We start from the raw sequence: 13,269 nt of genomic DNA on the forward strand, positions 1-13,269 counted from the left end.
ATTCAGGCCCCGAAACACTCGGCTCCTGCACACTCACACACAACATTCAGGCCCCGAAACACTCGGCTCCTGCACACACACACACACAACATTTAGGCCCCGAAACACTCGGCTCCTGCACACACACACACACACACCATTTAGGCCCCGAAACACTCGGCTCCTGCACACACACACACACACAACATTCAGGCCCCGAAACACTCGGCTCCTGCACACACACACAACATTTAGGCCCCGAAACACTCGGCTCCTGCACACACACACAACATTCAGGCCCCGAAACACTCGGCTCCTGCACACACACACAACATTTAGGCCCCGAAACACTCGGCTCCTGCACACACACACAACATTTAGGCCCCGAAACACTCGGCTCCTGCACACACACACACACAACATTTAGGCCCCGAAACACTCGGCTCCTGCACACACACACACACACACACACCATTTAGGCCCCGAAACACTCGGCTCCTGCACACACACACACACACACCATTTAGGCCCCGAAACACTCAGCTCCTGCACACACAAACACACAACATTTAGGCCCCGAAACACTCGGCTCCTGCACACACACACACACACCATTTAGGCCCCGAAAAACTCGGCTCCTGCACACACACTCACACACAACATTCAGGCCCCGAAACACTCGGCTCCTGCACACACACACACACAACATTCAGGCCCCGAAACACTCGGCTCCTGCACACACACACACACAACATTCAGGCCCCGAAACACTCGGCTCCTGCACACACACACACAACATTTAGGCCCCGAAACACTCGGCTCCTGCACACACACACACACACCATTTAGGCCCCGAAACACTCGGCTCCTGCACACACACACACACACCATTTAGGCCCCGAAACACTCGGCTCCTGCACACACACACACACAACATTTAGGCCCCGAAACACTCGGCTCCTGCACACACACACACACACCATTTAGGCCCCGAAACACTCGGCTCCTGCACACACACACACACACAACATTCAGGCCCCGAAACACTCGGCTCCTGCACACACACACACACACAACATTCAGGCCCCGAAACACTCGGCTCCTGCACTCACACACACACACACACAACATTCAGGCCCCGAAACACTCGGCTCCTGCACACACACACACACAACATTTAGGCCCCGAAACACTCGGCTCCTGCACACACACACACACACACAACATTCAGGCCCCGAAATACTCGGCTCCTGCACACACACACACACAACATTCAGGCCCTGAAACACTTGGCTCCTGCACACACACACACACACACACACAACCACAACATTTAGGCCCCGAAACACTCGGCTCCTGCACACACACACACACACACACACACACACAACATTCAGGCCCCGAAACACTCGGCTCCTGCACTCACACACACACACACACACACACACAACATTCAGGCCCCGAAACACTCGGCTCCTGCACTCACACACACACACACACACACACACACCATTTAGGCCCCGAAACACTCGGCTCCTGCACACACACACACACAACATTCAGGCCCCGAAACACTCGGCTCCTGCACACACACACACACACAACATTCAGGCCCCGAAACACTTGGCTCCTGCACACACACACAACATTCAGGCCCCGAAACACTCGGCTCCTGCACACACACACACACACAACATTCAGGCCCCGAAACACTCGGCTCCTGCACACACACACACAACATTCAGGCCCCGAAACACTCGGCTCCTGCACACACACACACACAACATTCAGGCCCCGAAACACTCGGCTCCTGCACACACACACACACACACACAACATTTAGGCCCCGAAACACTCGGCTCCTGCACACACACACACACAACATTCAGGCCCCGAAACACTCGGCTCCTGCACACACACACACACACAACATTCAGGCCCCGAAACACTCGGCTCCTGCACACACACAACATTCAGGCCCCGAAACACTCGGCTCCTGCACACACACACACACATTCAGGCCCCGAAACACTCGGCTCCTGCACACACACACACACAACATTCAGGCCCCGAAACACTCGGCTCCTGCACTCACACACACACACACACACACACACACACAACATTCAGGCCCCGAAACACTCGGCTCCTGCACACACACACACACACACCACACAACATTCAGGCCCCGAAACACTCGGCTCCTGCACACACACACACACAACATTTAGGCCCCGAAACACTCGGCTCCTGCACACACACACACACAACATTTAGGCCCCGAAACACTCGGCTCCTGCACACACACACACACAACATTCAGGCCCCGAAACACTCGGCTCCTGCACACACACACACACACACACACACAACATTTAGGCCCCGAAACACTCGGCTCCTGCACACACACACACACACAACATTTAGGCCCCGAAACACTCGGCTCCTGCACACACACACACACAACATTTAGGCCCCGAAACACTCGGCTCCTGCACACACACACACAACATTTAGGCCCCGAAACACTCGGCTCCTGCACACACACACACACAACATTTAGGCCCCGAAACTCTCGGCTCCTGCACACACACACACACACAACATTTAGGCCCCGAAACACTCGGCTCCTGCACACACACACAACATTTAGGCCCCGAAACACTCGGCTCCTGCACACACACACACACACAACATTTAGGCCCCGAAACACTTGGCTCCTGCACACACACACAACATTTAGGCCCCGAAACACTCGGCTCCTGCACTCACACACACACAACATTTAGGCCCCGAAACACTCGGCTCCTGCACACACACACACACACAACATTTAGGCCCCGAAACACTCGGCTCCTGCACACACACACACACAACATTTAGGCCCCGAAACACTCGGCTCCTGCACACACACACACACAACATTTAGGCCCCGAAACACTCGGCTCCTGCACACACACACACACACAACATTTAGGCCCCGAAACACTCGGCTCCTGCACACTCACACACACACAACATTCAGGCCCCGAAAAACACTCGGCTCCTGCACACACACAACATTTAGGCCCCGAAACACTCGGCTCCTGCACACACACACAACATTTAGGCCCCGAAACACTCGGCTCCTGCACACACACACACACAACATTCAGGCCCCGAAAAACACTCGGCTCCTGCACACACACACACACAACATTTAGGCCCCGAAACACTCGGCTCCTGCACACACACACACACACAACATTTAGGCCCCGAAACACTCGGCTCCTGCACACTCACACACACACAACATTCAGGCCCCGAAAAACACTCGGCTCCTGCACACACACACACACAACATTTAGGCCCCGAAACACTCGGCTCCTGCACACACACACACACAACATTTAGGCCCCGAAAAACACTCGGCTCCTGCACACACACACACACAACATTTAGGCCCCGAAACACTCGGCTCCTGCACACACACACACACAACATTCAGGCCCCGAAAAACACTCGGCTCCTGCACACACACACACACAACATTTAGGCCCCGAAACACTCGGCTCCTGCACACACACACAACATTTAGGCCCCGAAACACTCGGCTCCTGCACACTCACACACACACAACATTCAGGCCCCGAAAAACACTCGGCTCCTGCACACACACACACACAACATTTAGGCCCCGAAACACTCGGCTCCTGCACACACACACACACAACATTTAGGCCCCGAAACACTCGGCTCCTGCACACACACACACACACAACATTTAGGCCCCGAAACACTCGGCTCCTGCACACACACACACAACATTTAGGCCCCGAAACACTCGGCTCCTGCAGACACACACACACACAACATTTAGGCCCCGAAACACTCGGCTCCTGCACACTCACACACACACAACATTTAGGCCCCGAAACACTCGGCTCCTGCACACACACACACAACATTTAGGCCCCGAAACACTCGGCTCCTGCACACACACACACACACAACATTTAGGCCCCGAAACACTCGGCTCCTGCACACACACACACAACATTTAGGCCCCGAAACACTCGGCTCCTGCAGACACACACACACACAACATTCAGGCCCCGAAAAACACTCGGCTCCTGCACACACACACACACAACATTTAGGCCCCGAAACACTCGGCTCCTGCACACTCACACACACACAACATTCAGGCCCCGAAAAACACTCGGCTCCTGCACACACACACACACAACATTCAGACCCCGAAACACTCGGCTCCTGCACACACACACACACAACATTTAGGCCCCGAAACACTCGGCTCCTGCACACACACACACACACAACATTTAGGCCCCAAAACACTCGGCTCCTGCACACACACAATATTCAGGCCGAAATTTAAGATTTATGTATTTGAAATTTCCATCCATTTGGCCAGTTTTAAAAAGAACTAATAAACCTCATGTGATGCAGTCAAGCAGAACTGATAAATATGAATCACATTAAGGTTATTAGTTAAAGCATTAGGAGTAGTTCACTTCAGAACTAAAACCTCCTGATAGTTTACTCTCCTCCTCGTCATCCAAGATGTTCATGTGTTTCTTTCTTCAGTGGAAAAGAAATGAAGGTTTTTGAGGAAAACACTCCAGGATTTTCTCCATATAGTGACTCGATTACGTAATGCGTGAAGTGGTGGACGTGCAAGACCAGCATTAGTGGTTAAAAGTATATAAATGTTTATTTCTGTTATAAAATGTGGGCTGGTTTGTCTAGATAAGATTCTTATTCCTCGGCTGGATCGTGTCGAGACTTTGAAGCTGCACTGAAACTCACATCTGGACCTTCGACCCGTTGGACTCCATTGAAGACACTATATGGAGGAACATCCTGGAGTGTTTTCCTCAAAAACCTTCATTTCTTTTCCACTGAAGACAGAAACACATGAACATCTTGGATGACGAGGAGGAGAGTAAATCATCAGGAGGTTTTAGTTCTGAAGTGAACGACTCCTTTAATGTTAAAGCTGTAAGTCAAACACATAAATCTTAAACTCAGGCCGAGGTGGTGTCGTTCATCAGAGCCGTGAACACACTGATGTTGGGAGTGAAACACAGCGCTGATGTTCACCTGCTCTGACGGCGGGTCACTGAAGGTCAGCAGAGACGCTGGTCTGAACACAGGCTGAGCTTCATCCTCTCCCAGCCTCATGGTTGACCTCCACACGACCTCTTCAGCTGCGCTCAGAAACCCCTCGTCCTTCACACACGCCTGCTCTCCTCCTGCAGGACACAAGAGATGCTGGCCAGTCCTTCCCTCGGGTCTTTCTGACCCCAAACTCATTTTTCAAACATGTTTAAAAATTGAGTGTTCATCAATTAAAATGCGAGGAATGCTTCAGTACACATAGAAAAACATAAAAATACTACATGTGTATCTGAATGCACACTGAAGAGAACTGACTTTAGGACCCAGAGGAACAGCTCATTTACTCCATATAGAGCTATAAAGCCATCTAGAGTCAGGAAATATCATCTTATATTATTATATTCCACAAGAGGTCAAAGACACACAATGTAAGATATTTTGAGCTGAATTAAAAGGGTTATGCATGAAATTGTGAGTTATTTTGAATATAAGTTGAAAGAATGTGAGGAATCTGCTTAAATTACTATTTATTTATTATTTATTGATCAAATCTAGTAGTTTAAAGGTAAATTAAAAAAAATTAAAAAATTTTTTTAAAAAAATCTCCATATGAAATAAAATAAGCTTTCTGGACTCAAAAGTTAAATGTTAGGGCTTCAGGTCATTTTGACCCACGAGGGAAAGATGTGTTACAGGGAAAGATGTGTTACAGAGATGAAGAGGGAAAATACAATTGTTCATTGTTAGTTCATGTTAGCTCACAGTGATTAACTAATGTTGACTAATGAGACCTTGATGGAGTTTTTCGGTTCCTTGCCACTGTTGCCTTTGGCTTGCTCAGTTGGGGATATTTTGGGGATATTTAATCTAATTTTATCAATCAATAAATTCCTCTTGAAACAAACTTTGTTGTATTATTTTAATTTAATACTGTGAAGCTGCTTTGATACAATCTGTATTGTGAAAAGCGCTATACAAATAAACTTGACTTGACTTGACTTATTGTAAAGTGTTTTCATGTTTCAACCATAAACCAAACAATCTTCTGTGAGGTTAACACTCAGATCCAGAGAGACTCTGCGAGCATACCCGCCGTCTGAAGACTCAGTGATGAGCGTAGACCCCTCGAGGAGCGTCGGCCGGCCTCTTTCTGCTCGAACTGACCGACGCTGATGAGCATCTTGTGGAGCGTCGGAGTGACGCCCGCCGGCAGCATACGGGGACTGTGAGGAAACATCTGGAAACTGTGCTTGTTTCCCATGATGCTCTTGTTTATGCTGCGCCGGTTGCTCTGGCTCTGGTTATACGTCTGCAAGAGAGCGAGAGGTTTATTAATGCTATGATATGCTAAAGAGGCCACAGTATGCTCTTGATGAGGTGTTTTTACTGTGAAGCTGCTTTGATACAATCTGTATTGTGAAAAGCGCTATACAAATAAACTTGACTTGACTTGACTTTGGCTCTACTAGAACTTAAATGTTGATTATTCTCCTCATATTCTCCATTGTTGCGGCTCCTCTCTTCCCAGTCTGTCAGTAACGCTCTGTTTACTTCCTGTCTCTATGAGGCCCCTCCTCCTGAAAAGCACACTGTGCTCTGATTGGTCGGCTGGAGCAGTGTGTTGTGATTGGTCGAGCGCTTCGAGTGGAAATGTCCCGCCCCTTACCATAACCGCCAGTTTAACACACTACTAACTCACTCAACCAGGCCCCGCCCCTTTATTCAGCGTATTAATGATGTAAATGAGGAATATTGTGACGTGTTCGTTCCCGGAAGAAACTCAAGAGACAAGGAGTTCAGGAACACTGACACTGATATAGAGAAGAACTGGAGCGATCAGGGTTCGTACAGAAACTGTAAAATGAAATTCCAGGACTTTTCAAGCTCTACTTTTTTGGATTTCAAGGAACAATCAGAGATCTCACTTATCAAACAATATCTTCAGGATTTTTTAAACTCAAGTTACAGATATAAGGCATCCAAAGTACAACTTACAACTTATTTTAATTATATATATTAAATACAAAGTTTATAATGGCTATTATTGTCCAATAAATAATATTTTATATTATAATTTTTTGGCATACTTCGTATCTGATGGGGGTTTAATAGACGGCCTGGTGTGGTAATTATGCGTGAAAAGATTGTATTTGTGTTTTTTGGGGGGGGGGGTTAATTTCATATATATTGTATTTAAATAAGTCAAGCACTTTTCAAGTGCCTCTTCATAAATGTGTCCGTCTTCAAGTTTCAAACAGTCCAACTCCAGTGCTTTGGCAACAGCAGCATCAAACACACTGAACACAGATGAGCGTGGACAAGAGCCGTGCAGGTTCACTCACTCGCTCCTCTCGGCCCTCGGCCAGAATGACCACGATTCGTCCCTGTCTCCGGCGTCCCGTGCGGCCCATGCGCTGGACCAGGCGGATCGGACTCTTCTGAGCGTCGAAACACACGATGAGATCCACCTCTCCGATGTCCAGGCCCTCCTCGCCGACACACGTGGACACCAGCGTGTTGAAGCCGCCCTCGCGGAACCGACGCACAACCTGAACACACACCATTTAAGAGGCTATTCATGCTTCCCGTTAAAGTGGTCTAATATGAGGATCAGTACTGATACCTCCAGCTGTTCTTTCTGCGTGAATCCTCGAACCCCTTTCCCAGCGGACGCCTGACCCATGAAGGTCATGACCTTCACCAGTGGCTGATGGCGGTTCAACATCTCTGCGATCTCCTGCACGCTCTCACGGAAGGACGAGAAGATCATGACACGTGTGCTGACCTCAGCGGCCGCCTTCGAGTCTGTCCCGATCATCACACAATCATCAGCCACAGCGAGAGACACACACACACTGAACAACACTGACCCATCATCCCCCAGGTCAGGGGTCACGCCGGTGACGGGATGATCTCACCTGAGCTCTCGGCCCGTGACTGGAAGTGCTGGAGCACCACCTCGTCCAGCTTCTGTAGTTTGGGGTGACTGTAGACGTACGGCTCTTGAGGCCCTGCGGATGACACACTCACTCATGAACATCAGGAAGAATCAGGCGTCGTTTACATGCAGGGCTTCAGATACGCTGTATTTAATATATCATGATGACTCTGCGCAGATTTGTCTTACACGAACTTCCAAGTAACACGCTCAATAACAATAAGTAAATAAGTAAACAATAAGTAACTGAGTGAAGAGCATTAATCACCTCGGCTAGATGTGGCGAACATGGTCTCCATTTCCCTGTAGAGCTCCATGAAGACTGGGCTCCTCTGAAGCTCGTTCCTCGCTCGAGACGACTCTGAGAAAACAACAAGCCGTAATGATGTGAGGAGCATCAGCAGCTAACTAGCACCAGTGTAGGAGTATCTGAGCACCTTTGGGTCCACAGAAGATGTTCTGAATGAAGAGGAAGAGCGATCTGATGCCCATCTGCTGCAGTAACTCATAGCCATGATACAGACTGATGCAGAGAGCGAAGTCGCCCTCGATCGGCCCCTGCTGCGGCCCCTGAGGACAGAACACACACTCATCTACAGATCACTGCAGTGTGACGGACTGAAGCAGTGAGGTTCCGTGCAGTGAGTCGGTTTAGACCAGTGAGTCGGTTTAGACCAGTGAGTCGGTTTAGACTAGTGAGTCGGTTCAGTGCAGCGAGTTGGTTTAAAGCAGTGAGTCGGTTCAGTGCAGTGAGTCGATTTAGACCAGTGAGTCGGTTCAGTGCAGCGAGTTGGTTTAAAGCAGTGAGTCGGTTTAGTGCAGTGAGTCGGTTCAGTGCAGCGAGTTGGTTTAAAGCAGTGAGTCGGTTCAGTGCAGTGAGTCGGTTTAGACCAGCGACTCGGTTCAGTGCAGCGAGTCGGTTTAAAGCAGTGAGTCGGTTCAGTGCAGTGAGTCGGTTTAGACCAGTGAGTCGGTTCAGTGCAGCGAGTAGGTTTAAAGCAGTGAGTCGGTTTAGACCAGCGAGTCGGTTCAGTGCAGTGAGTCGGTTCAGTGCAGCGAGTCGGTTTAAAGCAGTGAGTCGGTTCAGTGCAGTGACGCCGCCTTCACACTGGCAGTTGAAATCAGCTCCGATACGGCTTCGAAACGACCAAAGTCATTAATTTCCTATGGAGATTCGCAGACCGCATGCGAATGGGTCCGAACCGGGTCCGAACGAGTGCGGTGCGAAAAAAATCATGTCAGTTGGTAATCCGGATGCGTTCAAAAAAATTTTACTCTTGCGAAACGGACGGTTCCTATCCGACAATTCCAGCGGAAGTTAGCGTTACTATGGTACTGATAAACAAACCTGAATTCTTAACTTTTAATAAAATAAATAATGAATTTATAACGATAAGTTGTCATGTCATTTTTTTATTTTCATGATTTTCTAACGTTATTAGGGCAGTTAATACTAATATTGTACATTCTGACACTGACAAAATCAACCGTTCTAATCTCTCCGCCATTGTTGTTCTACTCGCTTCCGAAGCTTCCGGCGCTTTTCAACGTGTAGTACGACGTCCGCTGTCCGCGTATTGCGTATTACGGAGCTGATTTCGCCTGTGAAGGCGGCGTGAGGTTTAAAGCAGTGAGTCAGTTAGTGCAAGCAATGAGGTTCAGTGCAGTGAGGTTTAAAGCAGTGAGTCGGTTAGTGCAATGAGGTTTAAAGCAGTGAGTTGGTTAGTGCAATGAGGTTCAGTGCAGTGAGTCGGTTTAGAGCAGTGAGTCGGTTTAGAGCAGTGAGTCGGTTCAGTGCAGTGAGTCGGTTTAGACCAGTGAGTCGGTTCAGTGCAGTGAGGTTTAAAGCAGTGAGTTGGTTAGTGCAATGAGGTTCAGTGCAGTGAGGTTTAAAGCAGTGAGTTGGTTAGTGCAATGAGGTTCAGTGCAGTGAGTCGGTTTAGACCAGTGAGTCGGTTTAGACCAGCGAGTCGGTTCAGTGCAGTGAGTCGGTTCAGTGCAGCGAGTCGGTTTAAAGCAGTGAGTCGGTTCAGTGCAGTGACGCCGCCTTCACACTGGCAGTTGAAATCAGCTCCGATACGGCTTCGAAACGACCAAAGTCATTAATTTCCTATGGAGATTCGCAGACCGCATGCGAATGGGTCCGAACCGGGTCCGAACGAGTGCGGTGCGAAAAAAATCATGTCAGTTGGTAATCCGGATGCGTTCAAAAAAATTTTACTCTTGCGAAACGGACGGTTCCTATCCGACAATTCCAGCGGAAGTTAGCGTTACTATGGTACTGATAAACAAACCTGAATTCTTAACTTTTAATAAAATAAATAATGAATTTATAACGATAAGTTGTCATGTCATTTTTTTATTTTCATGATTTTCTAACGTTATTAGGGCAGTTAATACTAATATTGTACATTCTGACACTGACAAAATCAACCGTTCTAATCTCTCCGCCATTGTTGTTCTACTCGCTTCCGGCGCTTTTCAACGGTGAGTTAGTGCAGTACAGTGAATCGGTTTGGTGAGTCGGTTCAGTGCAGTGAGTCGGTTTAGAGCTGTGAGTCGGTTAGTGCAGTGAGTCGGTTTAGACCAGTGGGTCGGTTCAGTGCAGTGAGGTTTAAAGCAGTGAGTCGGTTAGTGCAATGAGGTTCAGTGCAGTGAGTCGGTTTAGAGGAGTGAGTCGGTTTAGACCAGTGAGTCGGTTCAGTGCAGTGAGTCGGTTAAAAGCAGTGAGTCGGTTCAGTGCAGTGAGGTTTAAAGCAGTGAGTCGGTTAGTGCAATGAGGTTCAGTGCAGTGAGTCGGTTTAGAGCAGTGAGTCGGTTTAGAGCAGTGAGTCGGTTCAGTGCAGTAAGTCGGTTAAAAGCAGTGAGTCGGTTCAGTGCAGTGAGGTTTAAAGCAGTGAGTCGGTTAGTGCAATGAGGTTCAGTGCAGTGAGTCGGTTTAGAGCAGTGAGTCGGTTTAGAGCAGTGAGTCGGTTCAGTGCAGTGAGTCGGTTTAGACCAGTGAGTCGGTTCAGTGCAGTGAGGTTTAAAGCAGTGAGTTGGTTAGTGCAATGAGGTTCAGTGCAGTGAGGTTTAAAGCAGTGAGTTGGTTAGTGCAATGAGGTTCAGTGCAGTGAGTCGGTTTAGACCAGTGGGTCGGTTCAGTGCAGTGAGTCGGTTCAGTGCAGTGAGGTTTAAAGCAGTGAGTCGGTTAGTGCAATGAGGTTCAGTGCAGTGAGTCGGTTTAGAGGAGTGAGTCGGTTTAGACCAGTGAGTCGGTTCAGTGCAGTGAGTCGGTTAAAAGCAGTGAGTCGGTTCAGTGCAGTGAGGTTTAAAGCAGTGAGTCGGTTAGTGCAATGAGGTTCAGTGCAGTGAGTCGGTTTAGAGCAGTGAGTCGGTTTAGAGCAGTGAGTCGGTTCAGTGCAGTAAGTCGGTTAAAAGCAGTGAGTCGGTTCAGTGCAGTGAGGTTTAAAGCAGTGAGTCGGTTAGTGCAATGAGGTTCAGTGCAGTGAGTCGATTTAGAGCAGTGAGTCGGTTTAGAGCAGTGAGTCGGTTCAGTGCAGTAAGTCGGTTAAAAGCAGTGAGTCGGTTCAGTGCAGTGAGGTTTAAAGCAGTGAGTCGGTTAGTGCAATGAGGTTCAGTGCAGTGAGTCGGTTTAGAGCAGTGAGTCGGTTCAGTGCAGTGAGTCGGTTCAATGCAGTGAGTCGGTTCAATGCAGTGAGTCGGTTCAATGCAGTGAGTCGGTTAGTGCAGTGAGTCGGTTAAAAGCAGTGAGGTTTAAAGCAACAACATGGAACTTTTCCTCTGCGGTCGCCCTACAGGTTGGAAGCGGAATTGTCCATTACCGCTGTCGTAAAATGATTTACGGTTACTGTATATGAAGCATGCAGGTTTTTTTCATATGGGCAATGATAATATTAATCTTCCCCCTTTCATAATTTATACATGTTTATTAGACTAAACATTTTAACTCAAACATTTGCGATTTGCATGTCGATTGCAATGCTCAAATCTGAACGAGAATGATAGCGATAGTATCCTAACCATCTAAAACTACCATGTTAGTGTTTACTAGCTACCAGATTGATAATTCGCTCATATACTAGCTGATTCATGAAGATAAATAAATGGAGGACCAGATAGTTTCCGTAACGTAGCCAGGCAGACAACAGATTAGAAAAACTATAGATAGTATGCAAGCAATTTACAGTTACTTACTAGTTCAACAGCATGACGGCCAAGTCAGCATCGGTCTGGTAACTCTCCTCCTCCATAAGCTCACGCCAGCGAGCAAACGCTCGACCCATATTGATCCTCGTCCTGCCTTTCAGTTTATCACTCTCCCTTTTCCTCTTCCGACTCTACTCCGACAAAACCTTTGGCTTCTTACGTTTCGCTGCTGCTTCAGCCATGACGAAAACAGACGTACGAAAACAAACGCGCTGGTTGGCCACATTTGAGGAAGTGGTGGGCGAAGTGACGTATGCCGTAAAGCAGTCGAATTTTGTAGTTCTTTTTGAGCGCTGGTTACTACCCGAACCCCGAAGTTACATAGTGCCAGTAAAAGCGATACAGACCCCGTCAGGCTCTGGCAGACGTCTCATTCAACCTATTGTAAGTCGATGTACTATCACAAGGGTCTTGGAAATATATTATGAAGGTTGAAAAGTTACATGTTGTTACTTTAAAGCAGTGAGTCGGTTAGTGCAATGAGGTTCAGTGCAGTGAGTCGGTTTAGAGCAGTGAGTCGGTTCAGTGCAGTGAGTCGGTTTAATGCAATCAGTCGGTTCAGTGTAGTGAATCGGTTCGGTGAGTCGGTTCAGTGAGTCAGTTCAGTGCAGTGAGTTGGTTTAATGCAGTGAGTCAGTTCAGTGCAGTGAGTCGGTTAGTGCAGTGAGTTGGTTTAATGCAGTGAGTCGGTTCAGTGCAGTCAGTCGGTTCAGTATAGTGAATCGGTTCGGTGAGTCGGTTCAGTGAAGTGAGTTGGTTTAATGCAGTGAGTCAGTTCAGTACAGTGAATCGGTTTGGTGAGTCGGTTCAGTGCAGTGAGTCGGTTTAGAGCTGTGAGTCGGTTAGTGCAGTGAGTTAGTGCAGTACAGTGAATCGGTTTGGTGAGTCGGTTCAGTGCAGTGAGTCGGTTTAGAGCTGTGAGTCGGTTAGTGCAGTGAGTTAGTTTAATGCAGTGAGTCAGTTCAGTGCAGTGAGTCGGGTTCAGTGCAGTGAGTCGGTTTAGAGCAGTGAGTTGGTTA

At 48.3% G+C, this 13,269-nt stretch overlaps 1 protein-coding gene across 10 annotated transcripts in view; it reads right to left on the bottom strand.

The window, feature by feature from the left end:
• fancm (FA complementation group M) overlaps positions 1–13,269 on the bottom strand; it is a 69,879-nt gene that overhangs the window by 33,945 nt on the left and 22,665 nt on the right. For all 10 annotated transcript variants that reach the window (XR_014199082.1, XR_014199083.1, XR_014199084.1 and 7 more), the window contains exons 6-12: positions 8,479–8,611; positions 8,310–8,402; positions 8,022–8,114; positions 7,727–7,908; positions 7,446–7,652; positions 6,193–6,412; positions 5,086–5,237 (exon numbers count right to left, since the gene is read on the bottom strand). Coding sequence is in view for 7 of the 10 variants with exons in the window: in XM_082142425.1 (XP_081998551.1) it covers positions 5,086–5,237; positions 6,193–6,412; positions 7,446–7,652; positions 7,727–7,908; positions 8,022–8,114; positions 8,310–8,402; positions 8,479–8,611 (1,080 nt within the window). In the remaining 3 variants the exon portion in view is untranslated. The remainder of the gene's footprint in view (positions 1–5,085; positions 5,238–6,192; positions 6,413–7,445; positions 7,653–7,726; positions 7,909–8,021; positions 8,115–8,309; positions 8,403–8,478; positions 8,612–13,269) is intronic.

Source organism: Leuciscus leuciscus (assembly GCF_965113295.1).
Source record: "Leuciscus leuciscus genome assembly, chromosome: 17".
Lineage (NCBI taxonomy): Eukaryota > Metazoa > Chordata > Actinopteri > Cypriniformes > Leuciscidae > Leuciscus > Leuciscus leuciscus.